The sequence below is a fragment of the Stomoxys calcitrans genome, chromosome 5, assembly GCF_963082655.1.
Source record: "Stomoxys calcitrans chromosome 5, idStoCalc2.1, whole genome shotgun sequence".
NCBI lineage: Eukaryota > Metazoa > Arthropoda > Insecta > Diptera > Muscidae > Stomoxys > Stomoxys calcitrans.
The window spans coordinates 77,471,169-77,493,481 of NC_081556.1; the positions used below are offsets into that span (position 1 = coordinate 77,471,169).

The 22,313-nt window shown below is 37.6% G+C and overlaps 2 protein-coding genes across 3 annotated transcripts in view; both read right to left on the reverse strand.

The window, feature by feature from the left end:
* Positions 1–3,769, reverse strand: part of LOC106096018 (early growth response protein 1-A) — a 34,266-nt gene extending 30,497 nt beyond the window's left edge. The window contains exon 1 of the mRNA XM_013263526.2: positions 3,658–3,769. Within this exon, the coding sequence (XP_013118980.1) occupies positions 3,658–3,691 (34 nt within the window). The 5' untranslated portion in view covers positions 3,692–3,769. The remainder of the gene's footprint in view (positions 1–3,657) is intronic.
* A 63-nt stretch (positions 3,770–3,832) lies between these two features.
* Positions 3,833–22,313, reverse strand: part of LOC106096016 (longitudinals lacking protein, isoforms F/I/K/T) — a 366,249-nt gene continuing 347,768 nt past the window's right edge. The window contains exons 7-8 of one of the 2 annotated variants that reach the window (XM_059370250.1): positions 11,390–12,814; positions 3,833–3,900 (exon numbers count right to left, since the gene is read on the reverse strand). In XM_059370250.1, coding sequence (XP_059226233.1) covers positions 3,848–3,900; positions 11,390–12,814 — 1,478 coding nt within the window. In that variant the 3' untranslated portion in view covers positions 3,833–3,847. Of the gene's footprint in view, positions 3,901–11,241; positions 12,815–22,313 lie in introns of those variants that run through there. The other variant, XM_059370249.1, reaches the window with a different exon arrangement.

A 22,313-nucleotide genomic window follows, 5' to 3' on the forward strand; every position in this document is an offset into this window, starting at 1 on the left:
ACGTGATATTGGCAACACGACGGACTTTGTGTCAGGCGGACCTTTTTTCAATGGTTGTCTTCCCGGGAAGGAACCTTTGGTCTGGGGGCGTCCCCCCATTCATTCAAGCTGGATGCGAGCACCGGGGCAAGGGTATTTGTTGAATTCCTATGAATTAGGGAGTCACATAGACTTCTGAATGGGTGCAGATTCTTTCAGGTTTAAGGTTTCGTCATCCTCAGCGCCTGAGTCACCGTTGGCGGCCCTCTCAAATTGTCACCATTTATGTGGATAGTCAGGCGGCGATGAAGCCCCTGGCTGCGGGTCACGTGAGCTCGAGGCTTGTCGGGAGATGCAAGGAGTATCTCAGACGTTGCTGGATTCAGAATGTAACAAAGTGGCTGATGGGCTGGCCACGTTTGGGTCGCGGATGGACTCTGGGATTGCGACGATGATGGTGAACCCTCCTTTGAGTTGGCTGTTTGGAATAGTGGATTCCTACTACGACGAAAGAGATGACTTGGCGAGGACTGGCGTTGTAGGCTGCAGGGTTGCCTTGATTGTTCTCGAGCTGGGAAAGCGGGACCTTGGATTGTTGGTAGGAGTCCTGATCGGCCACTGCAATGTCAAGTCGCTGACATGGCGATGGGTTTGGGAATATGAAGATTTCTGCAGGGTCTGTGGGAATGAGGAGGAGTTGGAGACGATTGAGCATCTGCGTAGGATTATGGATTATGAGTAAACACATATTCTATTCGCTTAACTCTGTTCTGTACAGTCTCTCGACCCCCAAATCATTCTGGAATTCTACAAGGGTCTGGGATGGCTGACCGGGCAGCCCTCTAATCAGTGAGACTCTTTGGTCTCTATGGCGACTTATTAGTTTCAATACATATTTTTTTCTGATGGCTTTCGTTTCTCTCTTCTCTCCTATTGATTTTCTTTCTAGGACGAACACAATCTGCAACCTGGAACCTAACCTGCATTGGAACATGAACTGATCTGTATCAAAGTTTGAAGGCGATTACCATAGACAGAAGGATGGACTGACATATAAGGATTCTCCTAGAGTCTCAAAATGATTAAGAATAGGGTTTGAAATGAATATTTCGAAGGTTGTCGATACTTTTCTGTAATCAATGAGTGCTGTTTAATTCAAATTTGAGCTGAATGATAACCTCCTCTTTATTGCCCAGTGCGAAAGGCGCGCCACAGCAGTGACATAATCAATAATGTGTTGTAAGGATGGGTCGCCAGGATAAGGCAGCCATACGAATAATGGTCTGTTCCATCATTAATCGAAATTTTAACTTTTCTAAAAAAAAAATTTTAAAACTGCTGAAAAATGTATTCGTCTGTTTTATAACATCACAGAAAAAGATCGCCAAAAATTTTTCAATTAAAAATTTAATTGAAAATAAAATCGTTTTCAATTAAAAAATTAATTGATTCAATCATTTTTCAATTGAATATGATATTTTTTCGATTATAGTCGTAAAAAAATTAATTGATTCTATAGCAATACTTTGGCAGCCGGTCTTAGGTGATGGATTAACCCGATGGAGTCCTTCGCCTCAGCGCATAACACACTGCTACGACAACAACAGCAAACAAATAGGGCACTCCTACCTGACAACCCAAACAATGCACCTCAAGTCAATGTTCCAGGAACATATTTGGGTATCACATCTAGAAATTAAGTGAAAAATTAAAAATTTCAATATTTTTTTAATTTAATCAATAAAAATATCAATTGAATGTAAAAAAATTTCAATCATTTTTTTGATCCAATTAAAAAAAATGGAATATTTTAAAAATTGTAATATTTTTTTTAATTGCATATGTAATTTTTTTAGACGGACATTTTTCAATTAAATGTTCAAATTGATATTATCATTTTAATGATTGAAGCAGTTTCGATTAAAAAATTAATTGGATCAATTAATTTCGTGATTGAAATCGATTTTTATTTTTTTTTTCTGTGATAATTCAACTGCTTAGAATTGGGTAGTTCCGGATGGAACTAGTTCATTGGAACTTATCCAATTAAGGAACTGTTGGACCTAGTTCCATCTCTTTCCTTCTTATAGTTCCATAGTTCCTTTTTTGCATGTACACTTTTCTTTTGCTCCCTTTTGTTAATTTGTAGACCAGCTGATTGACATGCCAGCTGATTGGCAGGCTGCATACATCAACTAAATAAAAGCGTCAACTTTTTTAATGGACAACAACTGTGTACGTTGTGATTCAGGTGAAAGGAAAATAAATTATTTGTGGCAACCATATTAAATGAAGGTGGTGTCACAAATATAGAAACGTGGTGGCATCCAAAGAGGGTAAGGTGCCCTCTTTGATGGCATCCACATATTATTTCTTTTATTGTCAACAAATCTAAATTGTTTTGATGCACTTCGATTCGTGTTTCTTTTTCAGCATCGAGACTTAATACTTGTTTAAAACAAAGTACAAAAAATTTACTTTAAATTCAATTACATATACAGTCGGAATGTTTGTATCTATATGTACAATTCAAAACACTCATTCTTCGGCGCCCCGGTAGCCGAGTTGGTAGCGTGCTTGGATTACCAGTGCAGGGGTCGTGGGTTCGAATCCCGCCAGAAACCTTGGTCTGTCTGTAAAGGACTGTCACTCTTACCTAACCTAACCTAACACGTTCAAGGCTCGTTTTTTGTTTAAAGGAATGAAAAAATCTCATATGAAAAAGGAGCTAAGCAACTAAGAGGGGGAACTAGTTCCTTTGGTGGAACGAAACTAAAAGGAGCGATCACTAAAAGGATCTAAAATGCCCATGTCTACAACTGCTTTAAAGAATCAACCTATAGAAGGCCTTATTTAACAGAGCAGAACACACATATATATCCAAATAGGACAACATATGAATCTTTTTAGACACAAGACTTTCGGGTATTTTGTCCATGTCAATACGGTCGCTTCTTTTCACATGTATAGTTAATACAAAGATAACTCATCACACAAAATACACTGTTGACTCATCAGTTCAAATTTGATTGAAATTGAAAAAAATAAGCCTCCTGTGAACTAAAAAGTCAAATAAGTATATCGTTATATAAGGGTCAATCGACCGACACAACCCATAATCGCACTTAACTTGACAATGGTTAAAAATCTACTGTGTTTAAAGATTATGCTTCATATTTAAAGACAGTGGCGTAATCACAACAAGCAGACAAACGAACGAATGTCTAGATCGTCTTAGAATTTTTTGAAAATTCGATAATAAAATGGAAAATGCATACTAAGATGTGTTGCAAACGGAATAACAAAATAAATGAATATTCCTCAAAATAAAGCCACCATTATTTGATCATATTAACTTCATTTCTTTCTTGAATCTGTAACAAAATTTTATTTAAATAGTTGCACTTAAATAAAGAGATTTCCCTCTATTTATTCAACTTCAACAAAGAATGTGGAAAACATCTGTATAAACTTTTGCAAAGAATAAACAACTTGATACTCAAAAACAATAATTCCATACTAAGAATATATTTTTCACCTTGTGTATAATCATAACCTAATTTACTAATTTAAAAAAAAAAGAAAACCCTTTTTGTCTTGAGAAAAAAATGTAAAATTTTAAATAAAATTCATATGTATATAAAATATTTAAAAAAATATATCAATATCAATATTTACATTGACAATTGTCTTTTTCAATATCCATATCCATCGCTGTTTCGATGAGAGAAAAATGAAGATGATGCGGATGCTGATGATAGTAAGACTCTTGCTTTGCCCTCCACACATGGTTCCTTCTAAACAGTTCACACGGATATTTTCTTTTCTTTTTTTCTCAATGGCATTGCTGCAAGAGCTTAGACTTTTTTCAAAAAGTCAAAACATAGGAAATTTCGATTGATTTTTGCATATGTGAACAACCTAGAAAGAGACCAGTATTAGTAAAAATATTTTTACAAATATTTCCAAATGTATTGTACTACGACAACAACAAAAAGAAAAAATAGACAGACACAAGTGTAATTATTTATATGTATAATTAAAGTTTATTTGTTTGAATTCTTTAATACTCGAATCTGCTTTTGTTTTAGTCTTGAACATTTAGTAGTAGAAGTTTTCTTAGCAATAGTCGATATACATGTGAAATTCTTAGCTTAGTAGCATTGTAAGTTGTAAGAGTATGCGTTTGTTTGATTTTGTTTATTGTAGTTGTATTAAAGTTGAATGACTCTATTCACAAAACCAATGAAGCCTTAAAATGGGTTTATTTGACTGTTCTTTGAAGGAAATCGATCAATTTAACACATTTCAAATCTACATAAAGTTTTGTGAATATTTGTATAAATAATTTGTCATATTTCTAAGCATAACTACTACTAGTACTATATATGAATATTAAATTACATTTATTTATATAAATTTTTTCATCTACTACAATTACTATCAACTTATGTTTTATTCAAGTTTTGAGATCATATTTCAAGTGAAATTTCTTTCGCTGCTTTTCACTCATTGCACAATGATTGGTAGACATTGCATATATATTACAGCTTACGAAATTACAATTGGAAACAACTTATTTGGGCTTTATAGCACATGTTTTCCACAATCTATTCAATGTTACTTCCATAAATTCATTCATCTTTTACGTTGATTAATCTCTTCTCTTCATTAAATTCTGGTCGCTATATACATAAAACCAATAAATTTCAATACATAAAAGAAAATATTTAGTTTTTTATCCTTTTAAAAAAAGAGTTTTAAGTTGTAAGATTGTGGGTACTCTTAATATTGCAATTCGTTCTTATACCACAGAAATATTTATACTGCGATAGACCAAAGCTTTTGATACAAAATCGACCCAATAACCAACCAACCGGTTTTTACAGCAAAAAAAGAAACAAGAAACGAATGTATTTTTTAAATCATATTAAAGCTGTTATGCCTATATGTCACAAATTACAAAAAATATATGTTAAAAGAGCAGATGCTTCTTCAACTACGGTTTATTGCAGCCTTACATCTTCAATGATGTTTTTGGCGTATTGAATATGCAAAAAAAGTTTTGTTATTAAAAAACAATATTTTTAAAAATTGTGTTGAGAGAATATTGAAGAGAATGTTAAGACCTTCTGATTTTAATAAAATCATTCAAAAATATAACACTTGACAAAAGTTTTTACTCAATATAGTTGTCTGCCATAGAGCAGATGTCAATATGCCAACTTTGTAACTTTGAATGCATGGATTCAAATTCAGGAGAGAATGAGCTACTGCAAGTTAATCCATGAAGTAATGTTCCATTACTGAACATAATGGTAAGACATTCTGATTTTAACAAAATCATTAAAAAATATAACACTTGGCAAATGTTTTTACTCAACATAGTTGTCTGCCATAGAGCAGAGGTCAACATGGCCACTTTGTAACCTTGAATGCATGGATTCGAATTCAGCAGAGAACACAGGAAAAAGTTTTCAGAGGTGGTTAGCTTCTCACCAATGCTGTAGACACTTGTGGGGTATTTAGTCCTGCAAAAGTTCTCTTCTTAGTGGTGTCGCTCTACGGCACACCTTCCGTATTCGGCTGTATGTATAGAGGAGGTCCCTTACCATTGAACTTAAAAACTGAAACGGACAGCATATATTAATATAAGATAAGTATTCTCTCTGTTCCTTAATGCAAATTAATGGACACATTTTTCAATTCTACCACCTATCCACACATGAATACTTATTATTAGCTCAAAAAGTTCATTTTAAAACTCATTTTATGAGCTTAAAAAATGAACATCCAATATATCGATCTTATCAAATTGGGAGATAGTGGCCCATATCCAAAAAACAAAGCAAGCCTTTTTGCTCATAAGTTAGCTTGCCTAACTTTGAAGCTGAATAGCTGAATGCCTGGATTACTAACTTTACCAAAATCGGGTACAAAGCCTGACTTTGAAGCTGAATGCCTGGATTACTAACTTCACCAAAATCGGGTACTTAGCAAGCCTTTTGCCTCATAAGTTAGTTCGTCCGACTTTGAAGCCGAACGCCTGGGTAATATTACTGTCGAGAACATAAGTAACAAGTTTCAGCGATGGTTATCCCCTCACTAATGCTAGCGTCATTTGTCAGTTACAGTCATGAAAGCCCTTTTACGAAGTGGTTTGCTTTTGGAAGCTTCCACAGAGTGCGGATAGTGGCAACCCCCATATCTGGGAAAGATGCGAATTAAAAAAGCAGTCAAAAAGTGACAATACAGCGGTTTTGAGCGGAGAGTCTAAAAGGAAATGTAGGTCACACCATACCTCTATCAAATTCTGAGTGCCTATAATTCACATGGAGGCCACTCTGTATGATGGCTATGGCCAGCAAGCTTTTGGAGCGACTTATAAAGCCAAGGCCCCAGAATGCCATCATTGAGGAACGGGTACTTATCTATAAATCTCAGGATGGAACTAGTGAATATGAGGTAACATCAGGAGCTGCTTAATAGCTAGCAAGGCTTCATACTCTTTGTAATGCCAGCTATAATGTAATACAGCGAACAAAAATGTCAAACGCAACCTTTTCTATGATGACATCGCTGCACTCATCATGGCAAGAGACAAGGAAGGTCCGGAGCACAAACTACGACAGGCGATGCTAAGGCCAAAGGACTGGCTGGACTACCACAGCTTGCAACTTGTGATGCAGAAAACAGAGTTGAGCAAGGGATAACCGTGAGCACCACACAGTCTGTTATCACGAGTAGTTTAGCTGCTAGCTACAGGGCGCGTCCACAGGTTGCGGATAGTCGAATGCTCCATACGGAGTAGCTGCAATTGCAGTCGCGGACAATTAGCGGTATCGAGCGGAGAGTTATGATGAGTGGCCGGGAGGCACTGGCTCTACCATAAATACTGAGTGCCTATGATGCTCGATATGACAAGGTGAGTTATTGATGCCTTTAAATAACCAATGGCCATCATGTTCTCGCGGCGATGGGTCCTAGACGAGGATCGCTACCTCCACATAAAGATATATGGCTATAACAAAATCAGCACTGGTGAAGAACAAAACATCAGTCAAATATCCTGGGACCGGGCTGGATATAAATTTGACTCATGCAGAACAAATCCATCACACAACTACAAAAGTCGCGAGGATAACGGCGCAACTTGTCGACTAATGGCTAACAACAGGCGCAGACTCTTGATGGATATGCAATAGCATCCTCCTCTATGGGAGCGAAATACGGGGTCAGACACTGCAAACACCATGCCGAGCTAAATCCCTGCTCTCCGTACAGAGAACGGTGGCTCTTAAGGTCGTATCATTCTACCGGACAGTGGGGGAGCCCGTAGCCCTTGAAACAGCCGGAATGGTTCCGATAGACCTACAGGCCAAGTGTGAGTGCGTCGAGAGTTGCAACACCCACAGACGACTGGGTGATATTCAAACAGATCAAACACAGGTCATACGAAAGGTGACTATCGAGAGATGACAACTAATATGGACGAATGAGAATCGGGCCAGATGGACACGACGGCTTATACCCCGTGTACGAATGTGGAGAGATAAAAGCACGGCGACGTCAACTATTACATTTCGCAGATGTTGGCAGGTGAAGGCTACTTTCGGAAATGTTCTTCCAGCAAGTCAATTTATGAGGAACTAGAAGTTTCCAACGATATGGAACACACATTCTTCCACTGCGATCGCTGCGTCGAAATACGCTGGGAGCTGCAAAGAGCGACGTTTCGCCTGCTGGAAGACAAGAAGTACGGGAAGGCTGTGATGGGATATGACGAACAAGTACTGCACAGGAAGAAGATCGACTCCAGGTCTTTCGCAGGGGCGTAGAGTATGAATGTGAAGGTCTGGACGCAAACACAACGAAGATAATATGAATAATCAACAGATATGGGGTTCACCTCGCAGTACTGCCAATGCGGTTCCGTGGTGGAATAATTTTCCCACCCTGTATCAGGGTTTTTAGCCGGTATCTTTGATAACAACGGAGTCCGGCATAAGGTGAGAGACGTGCTCGTCACATGCTCAAGCATATTACCATAATGATCCAAAAAAAAAAGAAAGATCTTGAAATTTATGAGGCGAGATATAAGCTGTATTTCATTTTAGTACTGTATACACAAGCTGTAAAGGGCACAAATAAAAAGCAAAAAAAAGGCTACCGTAGCGCGGAGGTTACCATGTCCGCTTATGACGCTTAACGCCTGGGTTCGAATCCTAATGCTGATGCTGGCTAAAAAAAGTGCAAATATTTGTAAAAATTATAAATAAAAATTGTAAAACATGTGGGGATATAGAAGTCAAATAAAATTTATTGATATTTGTGCAGGTAATTTTAAGAAAATGATTTGAATTTTATTTTACCGTTCACAATAGAGGTATTTCTGCGGTGCTCTCACTTAATTGTGAAAAACAAAACCCTACTTGCAAGAAATTGTGAATATCTGTTAACGTTTTAGTACAGCCACCTTTTATATGTAGATACCGTCTGATTTTAAATATAGTCCAAATGCTTCGGATGGAGGCCACCGTAGCGCAGAGGTTAGCATGTCCGCCTATGACGCTGAACGCATGGGTTCGAATCCTGGCGAGACCATCAGAAAAAAATTTTCAGCGGTGGTTTTCCCCTCCTAATGCTGGCAACATTTGTGAGGTATTACGCCATGTAATACTTTCCTCCAAAGAGGTGTCGCACTGCCGAGTCCGTCGTTCGGACTCGGCTATAAAAAGGAGGCCCCTTATCATTAAGCTTAAAACTTGAATCGGACTGCACTCATTGATATGTGAGAAATTTGCCCCTGTTCCGTAGTGGAATGTTCATGGAAAAAATGTGCAAATTTACATTTTGCTTCGGATGTAATTTGACGTTTAGTGGTTAGAAAATCTCCTTGCACAAAATTGTCATTACAAGTTTACGTTTTAGTATTGCTGACATTTAAAGATGCATCCCGATTCTACACATTTTGAACGATTTTTGACACATTTTTCAAGAGATTTCATGTATTTTAATATGCTACAATAAAACAATGCCAAATTGCCCATGAACATTCCATAAAGGAACAGGAGGCAAACTTCCACTTTTGTATCAATAAGTGCTGTCCGATTCAAGTTTAATAGACCACATTTTTATAGCCGAGTCCGAATGGCATGCCGCAGTGCGAAACCTCTTTGGGAAGAAGCTTTTACATGACATAGTATCTCGGAAATGTCGCTAGCACTAGGAGGGGATAACCACCGCTGAAAATGTTTTCTGATGTTCTCGCCAGAATTCGAAACCAGCCGTTTAGCGTCATAGGCGAACGTGCCAACCTCTACACTACGGTGGCCTCCGATATGCTAATGAGCAAAGGAAATAAACAGGAAACCGACATCAATCGAAGTATTAGAGATATGGTGAGTATTTATTGGTCAAACTATATATCGAATGAGACCCTCTGGAAACACAGAAAGTCAACTCATTTCCCTAGAGATGTGCAACAGGCAAATGGATATGGATTGGCTAAATTTTCAATTGAAAGAAATTGCCAAGAAAAATTAAATAACGCCCTACGGACCATGTGAGTTTTTATTTATATGTTCTGAAAGTTGTAAAATAACTATAGCAAATTTGGTGAGCATTCCATTAAGGAACAGGTCAACCTTCTCACATATCAATGAGTGCTGTCCCACTCAAGTTTAAGCTGAATGATAAGGGACCTCCTTGTCCGCATCGCAGAGGTTAGCATTCCCGCCTATGATGTTGAATGTCTGAACGCCATAATGCTGGCGATATTTGTGAGTTACTATGTCATGTAAAAACTTTTCCCCATAGAGGTGTCGGACTATAAAAATGAGCTCACTTATCATTAAAATAAACTTTATGCTTGTATATTAAAATCAAAGACTAACATATATAAAGTACAACAGGTAAAAATTAAATAAAATAAAAAAACAACACAATTTCTGAAAAAAAAAACTCCTTCAAAAACTTTAAACTTTATATAAATTTTTGTTGGTTTCTCTTTCGAGACGAGCTCAATGATCGTAGATGCAAATGGAAAAGGAAAGCCAAAGATAGCAACACATACCAACCACCATATTAGGTGTGATTGCTTCAAGGGCCATGCGTTGGTATGTTGTATTTGAATCGTATTAATAGCGAAAACGCATCTATGATTCAATTACCACATTAACCACGCTCGACAACCCTGTCTATAAGCTGTACTTTTCCCAATGCATGTATTTTTGTGTAATAACAGACATTCTTTCTGTGACAAATTACACTTCTTCCGTACTACACATGATTTTGTGCGTCTGTTCGAAGTTGTATTGATGGTTTCAAACGCTAAGACAACGGCAATGGCTCTCGCCGTTTCCATGCATTGGGAAAAACACAGCTAATAGACAGTGTTGTCGAGCGTGGTTAATGTGGTAATTGTATCATAGATGCGTTTTCGCTAATAATACGATTCAAATACAACTAACCAACGCACGGCCCTTGAAGCCATCACACCTAATATGGTTGAAAAGTCTTCTAACCAAAGACGAAACGCGTCCCATAGTGGTTGGTGTGTGTTGCTATCTTTGGCTTTCCGTTTCCATTTGCATCTCTGATCATTGAGCTCCTCCCGAAAGAGATACAAACAAAAATTGTAAAATATAATGATCTTAGCCTCAGCAGGCAACAAACTTGAAAATTTTTATATAAATAAATTAACATATAAATAAATAATAAAGCGCAAAAGCTCAGTATAACAAAACAAAATTTGAGATGTCCAAATGTAATTTTGTCTTATTTTATATAACTTTTGAAAATCGGTTTCAGTCTTTGATAAAACAAACTAAAATCACAATAAACAAAGAAATAAATCCAATGCTTGGTATCAGCAATCAAAAATAGAAATAAAATCCCATATTTGTTAAAAACATTGGGCGATGGTTCCTACTCGTCAAAAAAAAAAAATATATTGCAAAAAAAAAAATACTTTGCAATTAAATTAAGTTTAAATTTTTTACTCATCAAAATTCTTTTTTTACTCCTTTTCTGCGGAGTTGAGCATTTAAAGTACGAGTAAATATGCTATCGCCCTGATTTGAATCGTCAATGGGGCTGGAAAATATGATGCCAACCTATAGAAATTCTGCTGACTAACACAATAAAGGCCTAATTTACTTCTTACCAATCATATGGGGGAAGCAAACAAAGCGATTTGAACCAAACATAGAAATGCGCATAAGCCAAGCTTAAACAATTCAAAAGTCTTGTGGTCTGGATTAACAAGTATATACATAATGGAATTTCTTAGGCTGAGAAAATGCATTGGAATTCCCAAGTAGCCCCATTCACCACTCAGCCTAAATTTATTTGTATATGCCACTATTTTGTGTTACACTAACTGCGTGTTTTTGCGATATATGCTTACGTAAGTCCGACTTGTATTTACACTTGTGTGGACAATAGGGGCACGAAAGTTGTGGCGCCACTCCACACTCATAGCTTTTGTGACGTTTGAGGGATCCCTTGATTTTGTAGGATTTGCCACAGACATTGCAGACATACTGGAGACCGGCTGCCGCTATGTCCGATGGCTTTAGGCCAATCGTTTTTATTCGCTTCATGGGTGTAAGGAATTTATCTTCACCATCTGAGGTGGTCTCGTGGCCACTGGTGGTGGTGGTGGTGGTGGTGGATGCAGGAGCCTGGCCACTAGCCAAGGGTTTCATATCGAGATGTTCATCAATGTCATCGGCATCTGAGGTGGAAGTGGTTACGGATTCTGTTGTTATGATTTGAGTATGCTGCTGCAGCGCAGACTGTTGCTCATGGTGATGATGTTGCTGCTGTTGATGGTGGTGAGTGTGGCTGTGATCTTTAATAACCTCCAGATGTGTGGCCCCAGTGGCCTCATTGACAATAATTGTGGCTGTGGGTGGATTGCTGCTAGAGCCCACATGCTGCTGCTGCTGCTGCTGTTGTTGTTGCTGCTGCTGCTGCTGTTGGGCCGCCGTTTCATATTGGACCACATTGCGCAGCAGAACCTTATCTTCAAATCGAGATGTATCGATTTTTATGAACTCTGTTTGTGGCAATTGCACTGAGCTTGTGGTTGCCGTAGTGGAATGTACATTAGCAGCTCCTGTAGTCGACGAACCACTGTTTTGTAAATGATGCTGTTGATGTTGCTGTTGCTGCTGCTGCTGCTGCTGCAGGACATTTGCTGTTGTTGCCTCCAAGCATTCCTGCAATGTGATATGCTGAACCTGATGGTGATGATGGGTTTGTTGTGGCTGGCCTTGAACATGTGCTTCATGCTGTATAATGGCTCTTGTGGCCCCTGGTTGCGAGGGTGCCACATTTTGCTTCACAATCTGTATGGTGGTCGGAGGATTTGTTAGTTTGCTATAGGCCGCTGTGAGAGCTGTGGAAGTTTGCACGTTTCTTAGGATTTCCTGATGCTGAGTGGCAGTACCTTTGGGCAAAGTGTAGTGAATGGTACTGCTTGGCATGCCTTCCGTCTGAGAGGGTATCTCCACCACCACTGTGGCCGAGGCTATCAAACTCGAGGGATCTGTGGTGGAGGTGGCAACATGTTGCGGTGCTGCTACAACATGTTGAGTGGCGGAATGTTGCTGATGTTGCTGGTGCTGAGGAATAGGATGAGCATGTGTCTGTAGCATGGCAGACGTCGCATGATGATGACCATGTTGAACTCCACCACCTGCAGCTGCTTGCTGATGACTGCTTATAACATTGGTGCAAGTCGTAGTACCGGTATTCGTTTGGCTATTGGCCAAAGAATAGGGCACGGCTTCCACGATAGTCCAATAACTCTCAGTGGAAGATGAGGCTGCAAAAATAAAATAAGAAAAAATTATTTTCAATGATTTTTAAAGCTACTCAATGGCATAATTGGGGGAGAATTTAATAGTGTTTAGTTTTTTAGTTTGCTTACTTTTGTCATTACAGGATTTGTGGCTATGGTGTGTAGGTGAAGTTATTGTTTTTTTAATGAAAAAAAATTAAAGAAAACCATGCTCTAAACTCGAGGATAGAAGAGAAGGCTAAAACTTTACTAATCATTGAGGTAAGAGGTTTTCACGGTGAACCTAAACCGCAGCTGGACTTGGCAATTTTCTTTATCTCAGCAAAAACTTAGTAAGGACATGTCATTATTTATGGCATTACCATTCATAGATATATCATTACCCTCAACCTTACTTGTGACTTTAAAATAACCACTTATTTATACCAATACCTATTGAATTACCAATAATACAAGAGAACCTAGATAGGTAGTATAAGAGAATGTTTTGCCCACGCTTACAAATGAGCTACTGGTAAACCATGCCACTTCCTAAGACATCGCCATGTAAAAATATTCAAAAAGTTATTTAGGCCCCCCATAAAAATAAGTAGTTCCTACTTTTGCATTGGCTGACCAACCAGGTTATTTAGTAATGACAGTTTTGAGACATTGAGAACCTAGGGAGTGGGATCTATTTTAGACTGCCTGACCATAATACGGTCCTGAGATCCGGGCAATCGCGGAATGCGTGAAGTGGTGTGGTGCTAACGCGAGGACGTCGACTGTGAACATCTTTACCGACAGTAAAATTACCATAAGGGCAATAACAACCAGGACGGTAAGGTCACGAACAGTCTTGCTGTGTAAGAAGGATATTAACGCCTTCTCTGAGGATGGCAAAATCCTTATAGTTTGGGTGCCGGGCCATAACGGAGTAAGGGGAAATGAAAGGGCAGACGATTTGGCGGTGAAGGCCAGAAGACTATCGTCAATAAACTTGGTTAACCCGAAGTCTTTCGGGTCGACGCACTCCGAGTTAAGGGAGTGGGCGAAGAATGCGCATGCAACATTGTGGAACAGCGAAACGGTCGGTAGGATGGCGAAAATCCTATGGGGGGATCCAGATCGTGAGAAGACGAGGCTATTACTGAAAGGAAACAAGAAGGAGGTCAGTATAGCTATTGGTATCATAACGGGACACATACATAGGACTACGAGCTCACTTATGTAAAATCGGTGCGGTAAGTGATAGCATGGGTAGGGCATGCGGGGAAGATGAGATGAGACGTTGGAGCATTTGCTTTGTCATTGTCCGACTTTCGCGTCCAACAGATACCGGTTGTTGTTGTTGTTGTAGCAGTAAGTTGTACACCGAGGCAGCAGCCCTTGCCGGTACTTAGGTGGTGACACAATATTAGACATGAACCAACTTAGAGGAGTGGTATTGAAAACAATTTAAGGATTTTGTAAGTAGCACGGAATTCCTAACTTAAAATTTTCTTTTTAGAGGTTACTTTATAGTTTCTAGAGAGCACAATAAGCCGATTACTGGCTTGGGTGTATGTCCACAGTGGCATGGGGCGGATTAATATCTGCATCCTCTTTTTAACCTAACCTAACCTAATGACAGTTTTTGCTGGGATCTAAATAAATTCTACACACCTAAGCCTTTTTGCATGGTGAGGAGCAGAATTAAATTTTGAACTTTCTGAATGTCAAAGAATTACCCCAAAGATGAAGACTTGCAGCCAAAAATCTGTAAGAAATGCGCGATAGAAACTTGTCAAAAAAAATGGTGATCATCAGAAGAGATCAAACGATGTAAGATGCAGTGTGTCATCCGTAAACAACAGTGGTTCTACATCGAATAGTGACTAGTGTTGAAAAGTGGAATCATTGCAATAATCCCACACCATATGATCTATGGCGGATGTACTTATCGTCGATGGGTAAACCGAGAATTTTACGTAAGAATATTAAGCTGTGATCAACACATCTACGATGAAGTAAAAAAAACTGTCATTTGAATAGACGGATTGACTAATCCTAATGCCATTTCTTTGTATTTATGGCAATTAACACACTCTCAGTGAAATATTCTGATAATATGGATATTCCTCTAGATGTCATACCTAAATTTAAATATAAGAAATTAAGGTTTTAAAATCCTTATATTTTTTGAATTAGATACACTTATTGTAGAAAACAATTTGTGGAGCAATAATAAATATTTTTTCAAGACCTAAAAATATTATGAAGATCATGTATTGTTATCAAGACAATTTTTAGTTTATTCCAAAAAGTTTATTCAACAAAACAAGCCCGTAGTTAAAATTTTCTTTTTCTTCATTCTCACTGCGGCTTAATTAGAAAATATGCATCTATTTTAATTATTTTTTGTCTTTATTTAGAAAATATTTTAATTATATATATGTATATAAATTTATCTGTAATATACACAGCATTTATAAAAGAATTGAACAAAAAGTAAAAATTTCCTTTTTTATTGTGTAATTTATTTTTTAAATTAAAACTATAAAGAATAGATGAATTTAGTTGTATATACGCAGTTGATTATTAGAAAACAAAATTAAAATCAAAACGAAAACATTAAAAAATGTGTGATATGTTAAAGCTTTTATAGAGTTACACCGTAGTAAATGAAACCTTTTGTAAAAAAAGATTCAATCTGTAAAAAAACAAGTAAAAGTGTGCTAAGTTTGGATTTTATATACCTTCTCCACCATGGATCGCATTTGTCAGCTTCTTTGCTCAGTATCTCTTTATAGGCAAACAAAAGATGATGGTTAACAATTGCCATGCTATTGGAAACATATCAGGTTATGGATCGATTCGGAGCATATTTGGTTTGAATGTTGGAGATCATAGTAGAAGTCATTGTGCAAAATTTGGATAGGCTCAAGAAGTAATATCGGGAATTTGTGTGGATGTTGGCGTATACTTTACCAAATTTGTTGTTAACAAGTAAGAGCGTGCTACGTTCGGCCGAGCCGAATCTTATATACCCTCCACCATGGATCGCATTTGTCGAGTTCTATGCGCGGTATCTCTTTTCAGGCAAACAAAGAATATTGAATAAGAATTGTTATGCTTTTGCAGCTATATCAAGTTATTGTCCGATTCGGACGGTAAATGAATGCTGAACATTGTAGAAGTCATTGTGTAATATTTCAGTTCATTCGGATAAGAATTGAGTCTTGTAGGGGCTCAAGTAGCAAAATCGGGAGATCGGTTTATATGGCAGCTATTTCAGGTTGTGTTCCGATTTGCACCATACTTAGCACGGTTATTGGAAGACATAACAAAACACCTCATGCAAAATTGCAGCCAAATCGGATGAGAATTGCGCTCTCTATTGGCTCAAGAAATCAAGATCTTAGATCGGTTTATACGACAGATATACCAGATTATGAACCGATTTGAATCATACTTAACACAGTTGTTAGAAGTAATACCAAAACACTAGGTGCAAAATTTTAGCCAAATCGGATGAGAATTGCGCCCTCTAGAGGCTCAAGAAGCCAAGACCCCAGATCGGTTTATATGGCAGCTATATCAAAACATTGACCGATTTCAACCATACTTACCGCAGTTATTGGAAATGATACCAAAACACGTCGTGCAAAATTTCAGTCAAATCGGAAAGGAATTGCGCCCTCTAGAGGCTCAAGAAGTCAAGGCCCAAGATCGGTTTATATGGCAGCTATATCAAAACATGGACCGATTTGGCCAATTTACAATCCCAACCGACCTACATTAATAAGTATTTGTGCACAATTTCAAGCGCCTTGCTTCACTCCTTCGAAAGTTAGCGTGCTTTCCACAAACAGACGTACGAACGGACGGACATCGCTAGAACGACTTATGGGTCGATTATGGATTGCAACCCAACTTTAGTTGAGTTGCCATTAGCAAAATTTATTTCAGAGATTTCCATTTCTGTTTTGTATTGCATATGTTTTTACAATTTAGTTAGCAGTTGAACGTTCAAAACACTGATATTGAATGGAACTGAGAAAAATTTCCAATTTTGTACAAATTTTTATTTCGTGATTTTATATCTTGGCAAGGCAACTATAATTGCGCAACGATCCATAATCGACCCCGTAAAATGTCATGACTATCAAGAATATATATACTTTATGGAGTCTTAGACGAATATTTCCTATCCTATGGTGGAGGGTATAAAAAAGTATCTATAAATCAAACTATTATCTGTAAAGTTTCTTCTTAATTTTGTCAATAAGGTCTCTGTACAGTTAATTATCCAGAGACTTGTTGTTTGGAAAGCAACAACAAGTTATTTATTCCTCACTATTTGTGTCTAGTGTATCGGTAACCTAATAATCCAACATTTGATATGATTAAGTCGGCAAATATTAAAACACTCAGAATTTTCAATATTGTTTTCAGTCATCATTTTGGGAAAATTACTTTCAGCACCTTCAAATCCTTTGAAATTTGCTTCACCAGTATAAAACCTAAATTTTCCCATATATATCCCCTCAGTACTTGAAAAGATTTCAAATAGGACCCTTGTGAGTGAGGGAGGGTAAAACCACTGCTGCAAATTGTTAATGATATTATCGTTGGCATTCGTACTCAGCCGATCAGTGCGACACGCAGTTCTATGTTAATCTATGAACCAAGTGGATATTTTCGTGACTTTGGTGAGGAGCGGAGTAATTTTTAACTATGTGTCATTCTATGGATAACGGACCCTGGGTTAATCATTCAGAACTATTGAGTAAAGTTAGATGTAAAATTTTAAAAATAAAGAAACACCAGAAGAAGAAAAATTTGGTATATTAACAACGTTGGTACATTCGTACAGGCAGCAGAAAAAAATAGAAATCTGATATGGTGACACTCGTAGAAAAGAATCTGCTGATACTAGCAAACATTATCTGCTGATTGTATGTAGTTATTTATCCTTTGAAAAAGAACTAAATTTGAGGAAAATCGAAAGCTACAGTATTATTTGTTCATTATAAAGTCTAAAAAGTTATTATTTAAGGTGCTTTCACTTTTTGTATCCATATAACTTTCTTTATCTATATATGTTCAATACTAGTTGTCATGTATTTGTCATATGTATAGTACTTTTTTATACACATGTGTTTACATATATGTCCGATGAAAATAGAGCATGTTTCATCGGACATATATGCAAACATATGTGGAAAAGTACTATACATATGACAAATACATGGCATCCAACATCATTATTTCATATAAATGTTCCACATGTATCCGAAGATGACTACAATATTCAGAGTTTCAAAATTTGACAAATACAAGTCGTTTGGTAGCACCTTTACTATGATATTGATTTTATCTAATTTCGCTTCACTTTTCACAAGTCAAACTTAACTAATCCGCAGATTTGTGGGAAGACAGAAAGCAGAAAAATTTATTTTTGGAATATATCAGAAACAAAAATTTGTGAAGTAAATGGTAAATAACTTGCTTACTTATTAAAAAAAAAATTTAGTAAAATCACTCACTCCACCTGAGTTATAATCTATTTCCTCTTAACTAATTTAAGTAGGGTTAACTTGCACCAAGTTGGTTTTCCTACACGTTAATAAATTTAAGCTAAACATAAGTATGTTCATAAACTAATCTGTATTCTGCAATTAGGTCATGTATACAATAAACCATTTTCCAATAACTTGATTATTTAAGTATGCCTCTAACGATATGCAGGCTGATTCTTCGAGGAAGAATACTGAAAGGTAATGAATGACAGATTTTTTACAACTAGCGAATTGTAAACACATGAAACAAGTAAAAGCGTGGTAAGTACGGCCGGGCCGAATCTTGGGCATCCACATCATGGATTCTGCTAAAAGGTTCTGCTAAAATTTTTAAGGAGTCGTCTAGAACACTACGTAAAAATTTCAGCCCTATCGGAAAAAATTCCAGGGGCTTGAAATTTCATATCAGCAGATTGGTTTATATAGGAGCAATATCAGGTTATACACCGATTTGGACCATACTTGTTACGCTTGTTGAAATTCACAATAGAAACTTACGTGCAAAATGTCAGCTCAATCGGATAACAACTGCGGTTTTTAGGGTCTGAAGATTTGAAATCAGGAGATCGGTTTATATGGTTGCTATATCAGGCTTTAGACCGATTCAGACCATACTTGACTAATGCTGGAACTCGTAAAGGAACACTATGTGCATTTCAGCCCAATAGGTTGATAATTGCATATTGTAGGTGCTCAAGAAATCAAGTCAAAGGATCACTGTAGATGGGAGCTATTTCCAAATCTGAACCGATATGGCCCATTTGCAATCCCCAACGATCTACATCAACAAGAAGTAGCTGTGCAAATTTCGTGCAGTTAGCTTCATGCGTTCGACTACACGACGACGAAACATATATGTATTTCATGGGGACGCAGATCATTATTTCGAGGTGTTACAAACGAAATGACTAGATTAGTATGCCCTATGGTGGTGAGTATAAAAAAGAGTAGTGTTCCTACAATCTATGTCTAAACATGAACAATTCAACCGATCTACAATAATAAGAAATAAATGCAAGCAAACCTATGTATATTATGTGACCTATCTGATTCGCTTTTATTGCCGAGTCTGAACGGCGTTCCGCAGTGCGACAACACTTAGTACAGAAGTTTTACGAGGTGAAATCATTTGAATATGGTTGTAAATGCCACCAAAAAGTTAAAAGTTGGTCAACTTCTTTCCCCAGAAGTGATCTATTTTATAAAGCATTGCAATAATCCAAATTATGAGAGTGCCAGCATAACCATAACAAATAGTATACACTATAGTATACACTGTATAGTATATACATATCTGTCAAATGAGATATTTGATTTATTGGCAGCTTTTTATATTATTTATTTCTAAGTTCATTTAAAAAGGAAAGTTATTCGCGATAAATATCGTTATATTTCGCTGCAAATTCACAACTGGCTATTGTTGGCAAACTCAAACACCTCAAAGTGAACCAAATGTTTGTGTGTCGTACCACAAATCTCTACAATAATATGAGTAGCGTTGTGAAACTCCATGGTGGTGGTCCAAATAATTGTTTGAAATCAACGAAATTCACGCTGTAGTGGCAATCAAAGGGCTTAAGATTTGAAAATATCCCATGAAAGCAAGCAATATATTGAAAAACGAGCTCAAGGTTAAAACTTACAAGTCTCGAAAGAGCAAAGCAATAGTTGCGCTTGCACGAGAAAAATTTCCTAATTAAGTAATTCGTAAGCTTCCCAAATTGTGTTTACTTAACCGAGGGCATCGGAGCCTACTAACGGCCAACCGAGGTAATTTTCTCATCTCAGGGAAAACATTCTGGAAGCTGATTTGGAGCCATGGGCTCTCAAACATTTCTATCGTAGACCATGGACACAGCAACAAGACTTAGCACCGTCACATAAAACAGGTTTGTAGTTTTTGTAGCAGTGTGTTGTGCCCGGCATGGGATAACTATGAGCACGACGCAGGCTGAAGTTTTGAGCTCCGAACATGGGAAGCGTAGCTGGGAACTACCCGGGGCGTCCACAGCTTGCGGATGGTGGAATGTTCCATTCGGAGTAACAGCAACTGCAGTCGCGGTCTCGATGCTCGACATGACAAGGCTTGTAATGGCGTCTTCAAATAACCAATTGCCATCATGTTTCCACGGAGATCGGTCCTATGGACCGGAACAAGCTTGCTCATTTATAGGAGCTTGACGAGGACCGTTACCAATACATGCAGATGTGGCTACAACTACAACAACAATGTGTTGTGTTTCACACATTCGTCTGCTGGGTTCTTTTAAGTATCCAGACCTATGAACTCTGCAAGTAAGGTGGGCAGCTTCCAGAGGGATCTGCTTTTCAGTCTGTTCATTTAAACAGGCGGCGTGTGGTCCCAATCGGGGCATACATCAAACACGCTCGCATCAGTACGTATAAACCAAGAATGACTAAAAAATTGTATTCCTCACTTCATTCCAATTCGCCAGATGCCAATTCAATGAAGTTTTCTATTTGGGTCATTTAAGCGAGTAAGTTAAGGACTAACAAGTAAAAGTAGGCTAAGTTTGGCCGGGCCGAATCTTATATACCCTCCACCATAGATCGCATTTTTCAAGTTCTTTTCCCGATATCCCTTTATATTCAACAAAGGATAATGGATACAAATTGTTATGCTATTGGAGCTATACCAAGCTATCAAGCGATTGGGGCCATACTTGGTTTGGCTGTTGGAAACCAAAGTGGAAGTCAATGTGCAAAATTTCAACAAACTGGGTTAAGAATTGCGACCTCTATAGGCTCAAGAAGTATAACCGGGAGATCGGTTTATATGGCAGCTATATCAGGTTATAAACAGATTTAGGCCATACTTAGCACGTTTGTATTTCATAACAAAACACTTCGTGTAAAATGTCAGCCAAATCGGATAGGAATTTCGCCATCTAGCGGCTCAAGAAGTCAAGATCCAAAATCGGTTTATATGGCAGCTATATCAGGTTATAGACCGGTATGACCATTCTTAGCACAGTTGTTGGAAGTTATAACAAAACATCCTATGCAAAATTTCAGCCAAATTGGAGAAGAGTTGCGCCGTCTGGTGGCTCAAGAAGTCAAGATCCAAAATCGGTTTATGTGGCAGCTATATCAAAACATGGACCGTTATGGCCCATTTACAATTCCAACTGACCTACACTAATAAGAATTATTTGTGGAAAATTTCAAGCTTTACTCCTTCAGAAGTAAGCGTGCTTTCGATAGACAGGCGAACGGACAGACGGACGGACATGGCTAGATCGACTTAAAATGACACGACGATCAAGAATATGTGTACTTTATGGGGTCTTAAACGCATATTTCCAGATGTTACAAACGGAAAGACGAAATTATAATACCCCCCTCCTATAGTAGAGGGTATAAAAACTATGCTATTATAGATAAGAATGTCATTGTACGGGAATGGGCCAATATTCATGCTCTGACTCTGAGCAATAGTGAAGGCATATCGAATGAAAGTGTCTCGATTCTGAATTTAAGATTACTTCCACGTATTGTTGAATCAATAAAAAATATTTTCACACATAAATGTGATCGTTGTAGTTGGTAACCCTGTTTGTCAGCTATCCCCTAGAATAATTAACTTGTACTGTTAAACTTAAGCAAGTTAAAGCGTTAGCCATAATCATAGATCTTATACTGGTATTTGAAAGTTATTGCCAAATAAAGAAACAAATTTAGGAATATATAGACCCACGAAAAAAACTTCTTAAGTAGCTTTGTGTTAATTCAGACCTTAACGCCAATTAACATCATGAAGACATTTGCGGTTGAAAAGCAAAATAGCTTAAATTAAAAATTTCACTCGATTTTGTTTTTGTAAAAAGACAAAAAAAAACGCAATTTTTCCGATTCCACCTAATGTTAGTACATATTTTCCATACGTTTTGTATATGTTTGCTTAAGGCATAACATTTCCCTTTGAGACATCCTTACTTCTTTTGATTTCAAAAACATTC